Source organism: Babesia bigemina (genome assembly GCF_000981445.1).
Source record: "Babesia bigemina genome assembly Bbig001, chromosome : I".
In the NCBI taxonomy this organism is placed as follows: domain Eukaryota; phylum Apicomplexa; class Aconoidasida; order Piroplasmida; family Babesiidae; genus Babesia; species Babesia bigemina.
Window position 1 is genome coordinate 655,570 of NC_027216.1, and position 17,780 is coordinate 673,349.

Below are 17,780 nucleotides of genomic sequence, written 5' to 3' on the forward strand. Positions count from 1 at the left end.
AAATTGGATACACGTTTTCGCCTAAAAATATTCGGCGTTATTTATTTGTGTTACGTTTTCTCGGAGTCTCCGAATTCGCTTTGGTGGTGGCTCTGGTTGGGCACAGATTTTCCGGCGCGTCAGGCAGCGCCTTCGCGTCCATGAAAAATATAAAATTGGTTTGTATAGTGTGTATATTATAACTTTAGTGGACGACGCCCTAACGATGCGTGCGTCTGAATGAAATTGAAAATGTCGCGTGAGCCAGTTTTCTTTTCGCGAACCTCCTAGGATGGCATAAATTTGGTCACAAGGCATCAGGATCGCTCCAACTTCATTACCGTAACGGCAAGTGCGCCGTATATGGTTAGAGGAGTTTATTGCCCGACCGGGTGATCGTCTGCGTAACTACTGGTGAAGAAGGCATCGGTTAATCCGTTTGTCATTCGCGATCATGGTAGAGCCTCTCGTGTGGCCCACACCTCCTCCGGAGGCTGTTACGGAGGCCAATAGGGAGTACGCCGAGAGTTCTAGCAGGGATTCCGTCACGGACCAGAGTGAGAACGACGCATCGCCTTCTGAGACGCAGAGGAGGACTTTCAACCTGTTCCACTACATCAATTATCCCCCTCTGCGCAACTCCATCGCCCAGCCCGAGGGTAACCCAGAAGACCCCGAATTTCGACGCATGGTCTCCAATCGCAATTATTTAATACGGATTCTGGTCTACATTCACCTATGCAGTGCACTGATTGTCTGCGGGCTGATGGTCTTAACTGTAGTGGGTTACGAGATCCGTATGTATGAGGAGCAACGTCATCCGTCGCACTGCTTGATACTCTTCTGGCTCATACGCACGCTCCTCAATGTATGCCTTAACGTGTGGTCAATTCGTTATCATATTCTCCACATGTCGCGCCGCAGAGTGTTCAACTGCTGCAGGAAAATTTACGATCTGGGATCTATTGTATGGGTGGGTTTCGCGGTGTACTACAACATGATTTACCCGAGAGAGAATTTGTGGTCTGCGTCGTGTAGGTTGTGCTTCTTTATGATTTGGCTTACAATAGCGAGCTACATCACCCCCATTATGGCCTTCGACTTGTTCTCTCTTATACTATGCCCGGTGGTATTCTGCGCGCTGCGCTACAGGGAGCAGGGCAGCTTGTCGCCTGGTTTGCCAAGGAAGCTGCTGGCAAAGCTGGACGTTGATAAGTTCGAAAACGTAGCAGAACGCATTAAGAGAGGAGAGACCAAGGCAGCGTACCCAGGCAATACGCCCGCCGAGACCCCCTGTACGGATAATACCGGGGATACGGCAGTATCGATTTCAAGCGATGAGGCTGAACACACCGAAGAAGTGAGCGACACACGCACACACAGATCTGAAGCCACCAACGCTATGACCGTCCTCGACAGGCTTTGTGCCATATGTATTATGGTAGGTGCGACTTATGTTAAGATTCACGATGTTGCAGGAAATCGACGATCGCGAGAAGATTTACGTGATGCCATGTGACATACGGCACCTGTTCCACCGCGATTGCCTCAAGAAATGGTTTAAACGGAGTCGCATATGCCCAATATGCCGGATCAACGTGGCCGATATCATCAGAAACGACCGCGAGAAACAGCTATTGTTTACCACAGTATCATAGGATATTAAACACCTTCTTAAGGTGGATTACACACTTCCAAGCGTCCTACACAACGGATGAAACATTAACCTTCTAAACATACGTTTGTCATTTCGTCCCTGAAGTATTCCTTGAGCACGTCGATGGAGTCGCGGGTGATGCGCGAGTAGACTCGGTCGTTGCAATCGAAGTGCCGGCCGTAGGCGATATTGGGCTCCCCGACCACCTTGATGCATATTTCCTGCCCCTTCACAGCCTTGTCAACAGGCTTCTTGTTGTGCTCCATACTCGCAACCCTGCCGAGCGTGAGCAGTGACCCCTTTGCAATGGTGACCAGGGGCGTGTTCGCCTTCAGAATACCGTTGTCGACGTGTACTCCGAAAACAAAAGGGTCCTTTTTGTTGAACACGCAGTGCGGTAGAATAGTAAGCTCACACGGGAACACCACCTCCGAAATACGCGCCTGCTTCTTTTGCTCTTGGGTCTCCTCCAGGTACTTGACGAATGAGTCCAGCAAATGGTAGATGATGTCTGCGGACATAATTTTGACGCCGAGGGTCTGCGCTTCCTTTTCAGCCTCGGCGGCGCACTTGACGTCGAAGGCGAGGATGACGGAGTATTCCGAGTGTCCCTTCTCCCTCATGATTGACGCCTTTTTGACGTCCTTCTTCTGCACCGTTCCGATGTTCACCGCAAATACGGGGATTTTTTTATCGGTGAGGAACTGCAATAGGGCTTCCAATGACCCCAACGTTGATGCCATGACATACACCCCCACTCCCGTGCGGTCCACATTGTCGAAAATGGAGGAGATATCCTGCATGACGTCCTCGCAGAGTTTGTCGATATCATCCTCGTTTTCCACCAGTAGCATTTCCGTTCCTGCCACCGTCTCCTCTAGACCCTGCGCAACTATTTTCACACCCATTGCCGCCTTGATGCTTGTGTGTTTCTGGTACTCGCCCTTCACACGCAGCTCAGCCAGGGGTTGCGGGGTTAGCAACGTGCGAATAGTGGTAACGATGGGGCCGGACAGACCACATAGCACCACCTTGTCACCCTCTCTGATGGTACCGCCGAGCAGTATAACGTCCACAGTCGTACCTAGACCCTCTATAACCTTCACCTCGAGCACTGAGCAGTGGAACTCTTCCTTGTGGGTAATATTTTTGACCATGATTTTCTGCGTCAGCTGAAGCATCAGGCAGATGAGGTCGGAAATGCCTTCGCCTGTGATGGCACTGGTGGGACATATTGAGATGTTGCGCCTGACGTCGTCATTTTCCCAGTAGAATTCGCTGTTGAGACCCTGCTCCGACAGCTCCAGCATTATTTTCTTCGCGCGCTCGAAGAATTCGGCCTTGGTGTGGTCGAGCTGCTTATCAAATGTCTTGTGGAACGTCGCCCATGGCGTGGGTTCCCATTTGTACAGCCTGTCGATTTTGTTCAGCGCGATGACGAAGTAGCACTTGCGCGCCCTAAGTAGCCCAATGGATTCGATAGTCTGCGGTTCGAGACCGTGCATGATATCGACGACCAGCACCGCGATGTCACAGAGTGACGATCCACGCGCACGCAGGTTGTTAAACGACTCGTGACCCGGTGTGTCAATGATCAGCAACCCAGGGCTCTTCACTTTAAACTCGGGGTTCACCATGTCGCAGTGCTTATTGAGCATCTCTTTCGGGAAGAAGGTGGCACCAATCTGCTGCGTGATACCACCTGCCTCGGCATTTTGGACATTGCTGTGCCTGATTTTGTCAAGCAGCTTGGTTTTACCGGTATCGACGTGACCCAGTACACAGCAAATCGGGGATCGGTACTCGCTCTCATCGTCTTCGGATTCCACCGGTTTCGCCACCTTTGTCCTAACCGCCTTCGGCGTTGGTGCCGAAATAGGTTTTGCGACCTCTTTCACCGTCTCTTTCACCCTTTTCTCCTGCTTCTCCTCATTTTCGATGTCCATCTCTTCCCAGTTGTCCACAACATCCTCCGAATCGCTGGACGACGGTGTATCTGACAGGAATGGATACCTTGAACCACGTAACGTACCTTCAGACTCCGATGACGAGGGGCTGGGTTCTTGTTCCACTTGCTCCTCTTGTTTCTCAGATTCCACCTGCTCTACCTCCTCTGCTTTGACAGTCTTCTTTTTGCGGTATGTTTGCGATGGTTGTTGTCGCTTGGCTTCGTCATCTTGCTTGTTATCCAATGCACCTTCCTTTGCCAACTGTTCAAGGAACTTCTTCTTCATTTCCGCTGCCATTTTTTCTTTGAGTGTCATTGGTTTGCCCTGCTGTTTCTGCCGTTCGCGCTTCTCCTTACGCTGCTGGCGCTTCTTTTCCAGCATTGCCAACCGCTGCTTCTCCTCCTCCTCTGCTTTCCTGCGTTCTTCCTCCTCTAACAACCGTCGCTGCTCCTCCTCCTGGCGCGCCTTTTCTTCGAGCTGGACAACAATGAAGACATGCCATTTTGATGCCAACTTACTTCTTGCAACTGTCGTTGGCGCTCCGCTGCCAGCCTGGCGGCTAGTGAGATAGGTTTCTTAGCAGTCTCCGCTGCCTTCTCCTGTTCGCCTTCTCCCTCTTGCTTCGCAAGCTTGGCCTGTTTCTTTTTTTCCTTCTTTAGTTTGTTTTTCAGAGACTTCGCAGAGGGTTGCCCTCCCTCCGCTGCGTCATCCTTTTCATCTTCACCTGCTGCATCAGGTTCCGGCGCGGGAGGCGCCACCGTAGCTGCTTGCTCCGCATCCTGCTTACCCTGCGCCGGTTTTGATATCAATCAACGTGCTTCATTACCTTTGCATTTAGTTCATTGAGATCCTTAAGTAGTTCGTCGATGTCTTCATCGTCATCCACCTTGGTCTTCTTGCCACCAGCTTTCTGCACCGGATATTATCATCTGTTGCTAAGTTACACACCTTCTTCTTCGATTTCGAAACATCTTCGGTTTTGGTTTCTATCACGGCACCTCGAGCCTGCATAAGCGTCATTTCGTGTCTAACGATATTCGTTGAACACACAGCACGCGTCAGGGGAAAATACAACCCTTTGAGCACCTATTCCATCATGCATAAGGTAGTTGACATACCGTATTGAACTCATCTAGAAGGGCAAGCTCGTCATCATCCTCTTCAACGACAACCTTCTTCTTAGGCGCCATATTGTAGCAGATGAATATCTATAATATTCTAGCACTATCACAATATGCAGTTTGAGCAAAGGTGATGCCCCTTAATTGGCTCAATTCCTCTTACGGCCATCAAAGGAACGCAAAAGCACAACTGTGCCTGGCAGCGGCTTACACCGATGTATGAGATCTTTCCAATGCCTCGGTAACGAAGCACCACGTAAGCTTAAAATACGGTAATGCGTATCAAATTCCGACTAAGAAGATTTAATATGCCGGCTGGATTTCCACCCACGTTGGGTCAGCGGGAGATGTCGATGTTCTAAGAACGTTACCACCACTTTGTTGTTCTGTTTGATGTAAACACCGCATTCTACGAATTTTATTTCGCCTTAAACGACGATATATAAACCAGATTCGCCAACGTGTGTTAAGCGAGGCGTCGGAGCTTTGTAGTCTTCCTCTACAGCAATATGCCCTAAAATCTGTGTGACTTATGTTTCGAAGCACGCGATTGATTCATTATGAGTGATACTATAATGCTTATGTTATAGTTACGCCTGTTTGTACCCGTATTTCTTCCGCTCGTAGAACAGATCAGTTTTTGCGCTTCCCAGATTGACGATCTTGGGACAACCATCGCGCTGCAGAAGGCTTAAAGGCTTAAAAACGTGCTACGTCTCACAAAGCACTTGTCCACTCACATCTTTTTCACATTGGCAGCATTCCTTGCAGTAGTAGGCATCGGACACTCCCGGTCCGGAACAAATGACGCAGCGCCCCTAAGTTTGTGTTATTGCGTTGTCGAAAAGACGTGCTCACAGCGAAGGGTATGAAGTTCGTCATCACATCTTGGAATTGACGTACCTGATTAGTGCCGTAGTTGCATTCGTCGCATATGCGAACCAGGGTGCACGGTCTCACGTAAGAATCACATATTGGACATTTGCCGTCGCATTTTTCGCACAGCCTTCCGATAGCTGCTCACTTATTAATAGCTGGAGAAGGCATGTTATACATAGTATTGGAGTTTTTTCGAAGTATAATCACTAAAGGTGTAATCACATAAAATCATAAAATCTATATATAATTTAAACTTACAAATTCCTGGCTGTTTCCGGCACATAATCAAATCAGGATGATGCTTCGAACCCATCGTGAAACTCAGATATTATCCGATGCTCTTCTGTCTTCGACGGGAGCGGCCTGCCTTCCACGAAGGCTACGGCTCCTTCTGTTGTGAAACTCGCCCAGAATCCAGCTATCAACCTTCTAGATTTTTGAACTTAAAAGTGGGTTGAGAATGTGACAGTAACTTGTTGAGCTGTTGATTTTGGCACGGCGATACAAGGGTCGCCGCGTAGGACATAGGGTAGACAATGAGCGACTGGGCACATTAACAAAAGTCAATCAGGCATCCGCCATTCACAAAAACGAGATTTTCCCATATAACTATTGCGATATTTCAGAAGCGGTATTGTTAACAGGTTGGCTACCAATTCACGTATGTTCCTATAACGGTCCCTAAACTTTGCACATATGCCACAAAAAGGAGGCATAGCGTACTTGGGAGTGGTATCGTTCACGTACCATGCCAGTTAATAACATTATAACGCCGTGAAGCCACAGGCTAGTACTGCGATGCTTGGGGTCTACCGGTAGCACAAATTGCGACTCGCGTAGTTCCGTTGTTTTATCTAGGTTGCGATGAGTTGTAATGCTTCGCACATCATGTGACAGCATTGGCTCGAATGATATGTATCATCTAAACGCCAGTTATTTCTCCAGCATTGTCAAGTAGCGATGACTCGTTTTCAACTATCACCTTCGGGCAGCACGATCCAACCTCGCCTGGAACTAATGTCCTATTACATCCTTGTTTATGCAAATTTACGTAGTGGAATAGCGGTACTGGTCCCTTATTATTTGCACGAACTCTCCACTATTGGTAGCTCGTCTTGATCATATAGGCAGCTGTATCTCATTATCTACCGTTAATACAAGACATGTTAGATGCATACAGCAACGTATAGCTGGTGTCGGATGATGAGACGACAAATCCCGCACCAGTCATGTTTATTACCCATGGTCTAAATGAAATCAATTATTCACGCAGCATTAGATTAACGTGAACACCACCTATATACAAAGATGTAATGCAGAATATACGTTCATGTGACATTATTTGCACTGCGAATATGTAGCCATTGTAATGATTAATGCATGTTCCTCTGCAATGCCCTGCGGACAGCCGCCGTCGTTATGACGGTCGTTAGTTGTCAGCAGTTGCAGCTTCAGTCGCCGTTAATCTGCATTGCATTGCACCATTTACGGTGAATACGAAATCAACGAGTGGGTCTGATTGATCGAACAGTGATTTGAGCTTGTCGTCCTTTACCGCAACAATGGGTATAAATGCCGCGACAGACGCTTCCTTCGGCACGTCATGAGAGGCAGAGACGCAATTACTTTCATGCGTTGGCGGGTCCAAATCTTGGCTGGTGGCGTTGTCCGAAGCTGCATTTATGCCCACAACCGATACCGAAAGATTGGTAACGATTTTACGCGTCTTGTCGTATAGTCGATGCTGCTCCAGTCGAGTCTTCAGGGGCTTTATGTATTGCGCGGCCTTGACAGCTATGTATGGCCGTATGGACGGATCATGTTCATAGGCGGGTGCATCCGAAGATTGCGAATACCACGTGCAAATGTACGAAGGATCCTCCGTCACCCCTTCCTTCGGTGCGTTTCCCAACAAACTACTTTTAGTTGCCGGATAAGCCGATATTGCTGGTGCGTTACATAAGCCATATTCTTCCCGTTTAGCTAACCGAGTGGGGGTGGCCGTATGTGGCACATTTTTGTGCACCCTCGGACGTCGACTGTCTTTTTCCGTAGCACAGCCTCGTTGCCCTGATTTCGATTTGTCTTTCATACCACCACTGGCAAAATCCTTATTGCGAATTGAAAATGGCTGCAAAATGTCAATCCCGAAATGGTTTACACAAGACCAATACAGCCTCAGCATCTGGCGAATGCTGCCCGTCAGCTTTCTGTTACAGGTAGCCAAAAGGTACATGAACTGGTCCTGACTAACTAGCCATTGCGTCTCGACACGCTCATTGGTGCCGATATCATTAGACGGTGCCTGGAAGGTTGCGCCAAGTGGTGTATTCGGCCCGTGGACTCCATCGCTGGCAACACCCGATTCTGTCGATGCTCCATAATTTCCTCGAATGTAATGGCGGATGGCTATCGGAGTTTCTAGTATATTAGATCCAGTTATGGATACTATTACCCGCTTCGTGCACGTTATGATCCCTGATTTTTTGAGACCGCATCCCCGCACCAACTGCAGAAGCGTTGTTGCGTCTTGCATAGAAGCGCATTCGACATGTAGAACGAACGCCTCAAACTTCAACACAACTTCACAGGGGTGTCTAGCGCTGCCGTCTAAAGAAGTTGCTTCGGCAGCGGGTTTGGGTTCCTCATTTGCGCTGTATGTCGAGGGTTCCTTGTGATAGCAATCTCGCTTGCATTTCACATCCGCGTTCACCGCGCTAGCCGCTGATAGCGCTTCCTTATGGTCAAGGTGGCAGTGCGACGTGTAGAGAAACCTTCCTGCCCGTCCGAAGTCGGAAGCACTTTTCGTCGCCGCCGTGGCATGCTCGGCGTTGCACTCGAATATGGCCACGCGGCCGGAACAGCAGGAAGTGCTCACAAATCTGCCTGTGCGCATCAGCAGCCGCAACAGTGGTACCAGAATAACGTCAACAGACCCTTTCAGTGACCTGTCTACAGTGTCGTTTCCTCCGCTGGTGGAGTCCGTCGCAACGCCGTCGTCCACTCCAGCACATCCGTTGATATAATTGCGATGTATTGGGTCCAGGCCGTTATATGCCGACTGCGTATCGCGCAGTTCCGCAGCTAGGTGTCCGGGGGATATATCCCGTTTCTCCTTCAAGCTCCTTAAAATGTGTTGCAGGTTACGGTATATCCCATCCGCAACCACATCGCGCTCCCCGAATCCCGTATGCGCAGACTGCACCTCTCGTCTCACAGCAGCGCTGGAATCGCCGGCTAGGTGCTCGGTACCGAGGTAAAGCAGCTCCAGGCGCTCCTCGCCGAGTATGGCGGCGACCTTCTTGGGGTCCGTGCGCATAATTCGGCACAGAAAGCGCGCAGCAAGAGAGAATAAAAGTATATATTATACAAAGTGTACCTAGCGGCTACATGTGTGCGTTCGCAACGAACACCCGAGACCCCGCCTTCGGCGCCCCGTTGCGTTAGGCCTAGCTTCGCGCAGGGACCCGGCGGTTGGGAGTCGACGATTTCCCCCCCTTGTCGATACCTATATAGTTCTGAGGGGGAGTTTTGCAGACCTTCTTGCGTTTCCTCCTCTCGGCGCAGCAGGCCTCTATTTCCTGCAGCTTGGACACTATCATCCTCCGCTTCACCGCCTCGTAGGCGACGTGCGGCATTTCCCTGCTCTCACTCAGCGCCTCCAAGATGATGTCGATGTCGTGCGATGACTTCATGAGCACGAAGAACTCGTCGATGGTGAGATTCATGGGATGGGAGTCTGCCTTGGGCTCAAGCACGGGCTTGAGAAGGTTGTACACTCTCAGCTTTGATTCCTCTTCAGTTTCTAGGTTTCGGAGATATGTACAGTTCGCTACTAGCTGCGTCTGCCTCAAGACATCTTCCAGGTCGCTGTTGGAGCACTGATACATCGGGTTGAGTAGTCTTCTCAAGTCGCGTGCGTCGATCCGTATGGACCTCCTCCCGGGCGTTTCGCTGCGCAGACCAGCGAACGTGTCCAGAATGAGGTCGCTCCTGTGCAGCAGATGAGGCATGAGCTGCGCGGCGAGGAACTCCGTGAAACTGATGGAAATCTTGTGGTGGGTGAAATTGCTCAGTATCTCGTTCAGGCGGGATACCGACTTCCACAACATCGATTGCCTGAGGATGACACGGCGCTTCGGTCCCTGAGCATATCCTTCAGGCTCGAATTGTTCCTGCCCGTAGCCTGGAATGTACTCCGCGCACATGTACATCGGCCTCCTTTCCCCGTGTTGGCGTTGGCCCACGCTGCCGGGCCCCTCACGCGTGCAGAGCAGCCACTTCTCCACCGTGGTCGAGTTGATCCAGAAGTATTCGTTCTCGCAGAACATGGACAGGTAGAGGTATTTCTTGCGGCATTCCTCCACTTTTTTGTCCTGCGCTTGCCCCACCATGACGCACAGCGCCAGCTGCTTGAGTATAGGGCAGCGATAGAACGCAGTCAACGCATCCACGATGCCAGTGGCCTCCTCGACGGTCATTGGAATGTTGGAGACCTCGAAGGTGGCTCGGCGTAGCCAGGGGTGTCTCAAAGCTTCCGTAGTGGACAACCTGCTTTGGGGGTCCTTTACTAAAAGCCTTCGCAGCAGGTCGAACGCGTCGGGCGTGATCATGGTGTAACGCGCGTCACACCAGTCGATTTCTTCGTTTGCGACGCGCATAAGCGTCTTTACGTCGGTTTCAGCGTGAAAGGGGCAGTATCCGAGCAAAAACACATGCAACATGATGCCCGCGGACCACGCATCACACTGGACCGAATACTGCCTTTGGGGCGCATGCCTGACAATCTCCGGCGCCACGTAGTAAGCTGTGCCGGCGCGCGAGGTGAGCGTATGCAGCGGTGAATTGGCGAGTCCGAAATCGGTGATCTTGATGTCGGCGTCAGGTGCTGCACTCGACCACAGGAAATTCTCAGGCTTGACGTCCCTGTGCGCGATTCCCAGTGTATTGATGTAGCTTAGCGCTCGGAATACGTGCACAAACATCCGCGCGACCGTCTCGTCCTTTGTGATCTCTGGTATCTGGCGCGATGTGAGGTCTCCCCCGCTACAAAATTCCATCACCAAGTACACCTTTGTGCAGTCGTCCGGAACGTTGCACGCGAAGGACTTGCTGTGGAAGACTTCATTGGCCACGTCGCTGATGTCCTCAGAACCGTTGGTGTATATTTCTGAAACCTTGACAACATTGGGGTGATCCAGCCATGCACCAATGGAAACCTCCCGGAAAACGTGCAGCGTGTCCTTCACGTTAGTGGGCCCATCTGGGTTATTGATGTTCATTATCTTCACCGCCCTCGTGGGCGGGTTCAGAGGCATGCCGCAGAACTCGTAGCGGTTGTTCGCAACGCACCTGATCCCCTGGCTGAGGCGATTCGCCGGCAACTGCAACCTGGTCGGCAGCAGCTGCTGCAGTGCTAAAATATCACTCATGGGGAACAGCGCCTTGACGACGCCGAAGCTGCCCTTGCCGATGGTGGGGCCCTCCAGGTACTTGCGGCGGTAAGTGACCCAGCCACCCTTGAGCACCGGCGAGAATCTGTTGAAAACCGCGTTAAGTTGCGCGGACGATTCCTCATCCGGGTAGGCGATATGATCGTCATTTTGATGGCTGAAGGCGTTCCTCGGCTTGCATTGTACTAGCGGTGTTGAGTCGGTAGACTCCGCATATGCGGTCATGACAGCGATGGGGTTGTTCGCTGCGCAATTTAATCGCGAAGATCGGTATGGGCTCTCGTATTTGAGCAGTCTCTTGGTTGTAGCGGATGACATTTTTTCAACATACGGCGATGCGTTGGGATGGTGTTGTGTAGTACTGTGATGTCTCCGAGGTGAGGAAGCGGCGCAGGTGTAGAATCGAAATGTGCTGCCAAGCGCGCAGTGAGTGTCGCTGCCGGGATGCACTCGAGGGCCGCGAGAGTGTCTGTCACTCGTGTGAAACTTGGCGCCGATCCGGCCGTATCCTCAAAAACTTGGGCAGGCTACGGTGGGCTGACTCACCTTGCAACGGGTCTTAGAGTCAACACTCACCGCCGACAGTAGCGCGTATCGCACTGTTCGCCTGCGCAACCTTGTCCGCTACGATAAGCAATGTGCCTGTTGTCAGGAGTTAACTTCAATATCCGCTCCAAATTTTCGTTGTGTCGATGGAGCAATATTTTGAATATTTTGAAACTGTGGTCCAATTGAGCCGGGTTTTGCGCTGGAAGCAAAGCTAAGCCTTGCTTTCTCGGTATGCCCTTATCTGCGCCGGGAATGGTCTGCTAATCCAAACGCCGACTTAAACGATTTCTCAGAAATGTGGCATCCAAACGTAACAATTCAACGCAACAACACGGCACTACTATTCTAGCATTAACGATATAGGAGCCGTATGACTCAGCCGAATTCCCATAAATAAGGGATTCCACCTTCACTGTACGGATACGGGCTTTCCTAGGATGCCACTTCTATAACGAAGACAATTTTCAGTTGCAACTCCGTTGTATGGGCGCAGCCAGAGTATTGTCAGGAATGCAGGAATCTTATCCTCTAGTGAGTTTTAGTGAGTATCTGCGACGCTGCGTAAATGCGAGCCACGATAGAATCCGAAACGAGGAGGCTTCTTCAGTCTATACACCACGGCACGTTCTTTTCGTCAGTTTTAGGGTAGAAACTTTCCTTGAAACTGGTGCTTCTGTCCCTTACAGTTCTGTTGTCAGCCACAAAATCAGCCGCCAGAGATCTGTTTTGGCCCTTCCCCTGCGTACACGAACCGGCCGGCTTGCTAGACGCCGATCTGAATCGTGTAATGTGTCTAGCGCGCACCGGAGCAGTCCAGGGAGGGTGTCGGCGCAACTGTCGCGATTGCGATTGAACGGCGGATATACAAACGAAGAGATTCCTATACTAGCTACCTCATTTTGAGAACTCTGAACGCCTTCGATCAACTTGTGACGTTGTGAAGAGACAGTGGGTCAGGAACCCGGGCTCCCGGCCTGACGACAGGCAGGTGAAATAACACGCAGAATAAGGCGGTAGAATGAGGCCACCTTGCGTGTACTAGTGGTAAATAGATGGGTTACGTCGTGTGTTTTAACCCACGTGTCATTACTAGTGGTCTACTACTTTTTTATACCACGCTTGGGCCGTGTTCCAATAGGGCTGTCCGCACGTGGTGGCCGGACGCAGGGGCGCCCTCCGTCGAGCACACCGAGGAAAGCTGTCCTGCACGCGCTGCGTGCAATGCGTGTGGTGTCTCCACTTTAGATCACTGGCAAGTGGATCTCTCGAGCAATATTTTTGGAGCCGACATTGCCAGTGATGCGCTCTTATCGCCTCGGCGTGGCACTCCACGCCTTCCACCACATCGGACGCACCTACGAATCACGCGCAAAGAATTTTTCATTTTCACGTTGTTTATTAAACGTTATCCATAGTTTCAATAGTCAAGGTTGCGCGTACGGTAATTGCCGTCTAGCCGTTGGTCGCGCAGCCTTCCACGTTTCTAGTAGCACATTACCGCGCCAAATTGTCACCGGTGATGCGGCAGTATATTTTCGTATTTTTCATTGCCTCACGGTAAAACGACAAGTCTATTCCATCCCTCGTTCTTTGAGGGCGTAGTGCCTACTGTTCAGCTCGGACACGTCGTGCATGTGGCCTAAGACTGCAGCTACCAGTGCTAGGACCTGGATTTTAGTGATCGCGAAACTGCCATGGGATTATTGCCCGGAAATGTTTGAGTAGGGGAGGTCGCGATTTACATAGTTGTGGCGGTACCACTTCTGGTTGTCCATACAGGTCTATTTCATGACACAGCGCGGCAGAAGCATCGTTAACAGCCTACACGTTAGTCGAACCACTAAGTTGCCGTATAATTGCTATATATAAACTGAGACGCCGAGCGACCGAACGGAAGCGCCTTCGAAACTTGCGCTCTGCTTTTTTACACATTCCATCTACCGTTTTTATAGATTCTACGTGACAATCATGATACTAAACGGCTTGAAACATTTTACGGTAGGCACACCACTAAGTAAGTGGCGAACACGTGCCTAACTGAATGCCTGGCTTCGGGAGCGCGAGGCCTCTGTATGCCTTCAAGGCGGTGCTACGCCCATGGTACCGCTACAAATCCCTTATCACATCACCCTGATGTTGTCGCAGAAACGTAATTGATTACTTGCATGTTGGCTATAGAACGTCTTGCGCGTCTTCTTCCCCTGAAGTGGCAACGGCGCAGCAGCCGGCGCCTGACATGGTCGTGGCGACGGTAGTCTAAGTGAGTTACACATTTGAAATTCCGTGTAATGAGACAATCCATGTGACATTGGCAGTACGTATGCACTCGTAGACAGCTGAGCAGGGACCCGCCTGGAAGGACCCTGTTCACGTGCGTCAGCGGCATTGACATCGCACTCAGATCTCGGCAGGATGGCGGATCCCCGGGTAATTCTGGACGCTTCGCGCGTCTTCGACAAGGACATGGTGGCCATACTGGACTCGGTGATCGACGCTATGTTCGATTCGGGTGCCGGCCATAACAGGGAGGCCGCGCACAAGCTGCTCGAGCAGTTCAGAACCATGCCAGACAGCTGGAAGCACGTGGTTGCCATTCTGTCGCATTCCAACAACGCGAACACCAAGTTCTTCGCGCTTCAGGTCCTGCAGGGGTGCATCCAAACCCGTTGGAACGTCCTGCTGCCGGAGGACCGCTTGGGGATTCGGCGTTACGTCTCCGAGATGGTCGTCAACATAAGCATGGACGACGAAGCGTGTCAGCGTGAGCGTCACTTCCTGACCAAGCTGAACGAGACGCTGATCCAGATCGTCAAGCGTGAGTGGCCTGACCGCTGGGAAGGTTTCATCTCGGAGATTTGCCGTGCCTCCCAGATCTCGCAGAGCCTCTGCGAGAACAATATGCGGCTCCTGAACATGCTGAGCGAGGAGCTGTTTGATTTCGGTGAGGACCACATGCAGAGCCGCACCGTGCAGCGGCTTACGGCCCGCATGGCGAGCGACTTCCGGGAAATATTCGATGTGTGCATCTTCGTGATGCACAGCGCCATCAGCAACCCGGACGCGGTGAGGATTTCGCTCATCAGGCAGACTCTGACGTGCCTGGCCCACTTCTTGAAGTGGATTCCCGTGGGCTACATCTTCGAGCAGTACACGCACAACAACGTTAGGGTGGTGCTGATCGACCTCCTGCTGGACCACTTCTGGGACCCCGTGTTGTACAGGGTGGAGTGCACCAAGTGCCTCACTGAGATCGCGAGCCTCTCCCTGTCATCACAAGAGATGCAGATGTTTGGTCCCCGCGTGGCATCCATGTGGCCCAAGATCGTGAACAAGATGTCGATGCTGCCCGAGAGTTCAATGAGCTACGAGGACACCACACAGGTGGTTCCGAGCATGCGCCTGTTCTGGGAGACGTTCTACACGCAGTTCAGCATTTTCTGCACCAACTTTTTGAAGAACTTCCGCGAGTCCATTGTGGAGCGCGACCCGAACAACCAGCAGTCGCTGCTCTTCGTGCTGGAGCGCCTGGTAAAAATCACGGACATCAACCACGAAGAAACGTTCAAGATCTGCCTCGATTACTGGCACTTGTTTGTCACCTCCATCGCGCGGGAGGTGAAAGACCAACAGCGCCGACACGCGGCCGACCGGGGCATCATCATAACCGAGGATGGCACCGAGGAGGCCTTCGATCGCACGACGCTGAACCTGAACCCTTCCTACGACTCCGGTCGCCTGCCGATGTATCGCAAGGTGCTGGTGGAGTTGCAGAAGGTGCTGATAAAGCGCATGGCCAAGCCGCAGGAGGTCTATATTTTGTACGACGCCGACGCGTGCGAGGTCACCAGGGAGTACAACCCCAACACCGCCGAAATCGCGTTGTACAATCGCATGAAAACGGACCTCATCATCCTGGCCACGCTGCTCCAGGACGACACCGAGCGCATCATGATGGACGTGCTGGACCACGAGATGGAGATTGCGAACACCGCCGGCCGGAGGGACACGTGGGACCCGACCATCCTGAACCGGCTTTGCTACAGCGTCGGTTCGATATCCGGCGCCATGGACGAGCAGGTGGAGAAGCGCTTTTTGGTGCTCATCATCAAGTGCCTGTTGAACATCTGCGAGGTCAAGACCGCCACCGAGGACAAGGCGATTGTGGCGTCGAACATCATGTACGTCGTGGGCCAGTACCCGCGGTTCCTGAAGCAGAATTGGCGTTTCCTGTACACCGTGCTGAACAAGCTCTTCGAGTTCATGCGTGAGACCTTCCCCGGTGTCCAGCAGATGGCGTGCGAGACCTTCCTGAAGATCACCAACTCCTGCAAGAGGACGATCGCCTGCCAGATGGTGAACGACCAGCTGTACCTGTACGAGCTGATCCATCTGCGCGACCCCATGACCGCCGTGCTCGACGACAAGCTCGTTTTGTGGTACTACGAATCGGTGGGGAACGTGATTTCCGCCGTGGACGTGAAGCTGCGCGACAACATCATATCCCAGCTGATGAGCCGCTGCAACATCGAGTGGCAGGAGCTGCTGGGGTACGCGACGAACCCCAACCTGCTGTCGACCGACCCCAACGTGTGGCGCGAGCTGCAGGGGATGGCCATTTTCGATGTCGACAAAACGCGCGCCGTCATCCAGATCCTCCGCGTGAACAACCGCGTGGCCAAGAGCACCGGCTTCTCCTACACGACCCAGCTGATGCTCGTCTATCCCGGCATTATCCACCTGTACAACGTCTACTCCTGCGCCATCCAACATGCCGTGCAGACGGCCGGACCGGGCTGCCTGAAGCACAACAACATCAACCTGATGCACCTGGTCAAGCGTTCGATTCTGCATCTGTTGGAGACGTACATTTCGCACCTGCCGAACAAGCTGACGCGATCTCTGGCGGACTCGCATGTCAATATCGCATCCTCCGGCCGGAGTGGCCTGACCGTAGAAGAAGACCTGGCGGAAATGTGTTCGATGGAGGACTTGACTGTTCGCAACTACAACGAGGTCCTGAAGGAGCTTGTGAGCTCGATCACGTCCACGGTGCTCGCAGCGTACCGCAACTCCATGGCAGAGACCAGGGACCACGAGGTCATATGCCTCGTGACGACCCTCATCGAGAAGCTGGGCAACAACGGGTGCGCCGTGCTCCCGCTGATTTTCGAGCAAATCTTCGACTGCACGCTCGACATGGTCAAGCAGGACTTCCACAGCTTCCCCGAACACCGAGAGCAGTTCTACGAGATGCTGCAGAAGTCCACTAAGCACTGCTTCGAGGGCATCCTGATGCTTCCCAGTGATCGGCTGCGGTCCTACGTGATGTCGCTGATCTGGGCCTTCAAGCACGAGCACCCTGCCGTGGCGGAGAAGGGTCTGGTGGTGGTGCGGGAGTTCTTGAACAACCTGATGCTGCTCGACCGCCGGCAGGAGCGCAACGCCCGCCACCCCGGCGCGATGCAGGTCTCAGCGGTGCTTAGCTTCTGCCAGAGCTACTACTACCTGCTGCTGAAGGAGATCCTGGGTGTGCTCACCGACACTTTGCACAAGTCCGGGTTCCGCCTCCAGACCGAGATTTTGCGCGTGCTGATCCGCTTCTTCGAGTGCGGCACCATCAACGACCCCGGCTCCGAGTTGACGCGGATGCATGTCATGCAATTCCTGGTGGGAGTCCTCGGCCGCAGCTTCGCCACCCTCCACGTCAAGCAGATCGAGGCGTTCGTGGTCGACCTATTCAACTTCGCCGGCGAGAACATTGCGGATCAGGTGGACTCGTTGAATTTCAACGGCCAGACGCTCAAGTTCCAGACCCACGTGAAGGACTTCTTGCTGTCGCTGAAGGAGTTCGCGGGCTCCGGGGAGGAGTTTGAGCGCATTTTCGAGCAGGACCGCCAGAACGCGATCCAACGCGCGCGCATCATCGAGGAGCGCAAGATGCAGCTGCAGGCTGCGAAGGAGGTCACCTTGGACTAGGAGCTGTCGGGGTGCTGGCCCTCGTCGCAGCCATACCCTGTTTGTGACATGGTCTAACCCTGCGACTCTGACCGCCTCCCAGTGGGCGGGGAATATGTTCTCTACATGTGCCGCTAACTTACAATACCTCAAATTAAGTTCTCTGATCGTACAACGGTGTCGCTACGCATGTTTACAGCTAAATCGTCTCAGCGACGCAGCGCAATGCCATGTTCAA

General features: G+C 52.3%; 8 protein-coding genes across 8 annotated transcripts; 2 read left to right on the plus strand and 6 right to left on the minus strand.

Moving 5' to 3' along the window:
* Positions 1–433: 433 nt before the first annotated feature.
* On the plus strand, positions 434–1,637 carry BBBOND_0102955 (hypothetical protein, conserved; the record flags this gene model as incomplete). The annotated part of the gene is made up of 2 exons (XM_012910705.1): positions 434–1,420; positions 1,458–1,637. 2 exons carry the CDS (start codon positions 434–436, stop codon positions 1,635–1,637), a joined length of 1,167 nt encoding a protein of 388 aa, XP_012766159.1.
* Positions 1,632–4,775, minus strand: BBBOND_0102960 (translation initiation factor IF-2, putative; the record flags this gene model as incomplete). The annotated part of the gene is made up of 7 exons (XM_012910706.1): positions 1,632–1,682; positions 1,720–3,632; positions 3,669–4,062; positions 4,104–4,373; positions 4,412–4,495; positions 4,534–4,590; positions 4,704–4,775. 7 exons carry the CDS (start codon positions 4,773–4,775, stop codon positions 1,632–1,634), a joined length of 2,841 nt encoding a protein of 946 aa, XP_012766160.1.
* A 521-nt stretch (positions 4,776–5,296) lies between these two features.
* On the minus strand, positions 5,297–5,898 carry BBBOND_0102970 (hypothetical protein; the record flags this gene model as incomplete). Its single annotated transcript, XM_012910707.1, has 4 exons — positions 5,297–5,386; positions 5,447–5,524; positions 5,610–5,722; positions 5,844–5,898. The coding sequence occupies 4 exons, from the start codon at positions 5,896–5,898 to the stop codon at positions 5,297–5,299; spliced, it is 336 nt and encodes a 111-aa protein (XP_012766161.1).
* A 108-nt stretch (positions 5,899–6,006) lies between these two features.
* On the minus strand, positions 6,007–6,485 carry BBBOND_0102980 (hypothetical protein; the record flags this gene model as incomplete). Its single annotated transcript, XM_012910708.1, has 2 exons — positions 6,007–6,129; positions 6,333–6,485. 2 exons carry the CDS (start codon positions 6,483–6,485, stop codon positions 6,007–6,009), a joined length of 276 nt encoding a protein of 91 aa, XP_012766162.1.
* A 529-nt stretch (positions 6,486–7,014) lies between these two features.
* Positions 7,015–8,904, minus strand: BBBOND_0102990 (hypothetical protein, conserved; the record flags this gene model as incomplete). Its single annotated transcript, XM_012910709.1, has 1 exon — positions 7,015–8,904. The coding sequence occupies one exon, from the start codon at positions 8,902–8,904 to the stop codon at positions 7,015–7,017; it is 1,890 nt and encodes a 629-aa protein (XP_012766163.1).
* Positions 8,905–9,034: 130 nt separating this feature from the next.
* On the minus strand, positions 9,035–11,356 carry BBBOND_0103000 (calmodulin-domain protein kinase 2, putative; the record flags this gene model as incomplete). Its single annotated transcript, XM_012910710.1, has 1 exon — positions 9,035–11,356. One exon carries the CDS (start codon positions 11,354–11,356, stop codon positions 9,035–9,037), a length of 2,322 nt encoding a protein of 773 aa, XP_012766164.1.
* Positions 11,357–11,510: 154 nt separating this feature from the next.
* On the minus strand, positions 11,511–12,485 carry BBBOND_0103010 (hypothetical protein; the record flags this gene model as incomplete). The annotated part of the gene is made up of 4 exons (XM_012910711.1): positions 11,511–11,565; positions 11,615–11,844; positions 12,212–12,362; positions 12,481–12,485. The coding sequence occupies 4 exons, from the start codon at positions 12,483–12,485 to the stop codon at positions 11,511–11,513; spliced, it is 441 nt and encodes a 146-aa protein (XP_012766165.1).
* A 1,514-nt stretch (positions 12,486–13,999) lies between these two features.
* On the plus strand, positions 14,000–17,563 carry BBBOND_0103020 (exportin 1, putative; the record flags this gene model as incomplete). The annotated part of the gene is made up of 1 exon (XM_012910712.1): positions 14,000–17,563. One exon carries the CDS (start codon positions 14,000–14,002, stop codon positions 17,561–17,563), a length of 3,564 nt encoding a protein of 1,187 aa, XP_012766166.1.
* Positions 17,564–17,780: the final 217 nt, after the last annotated feature.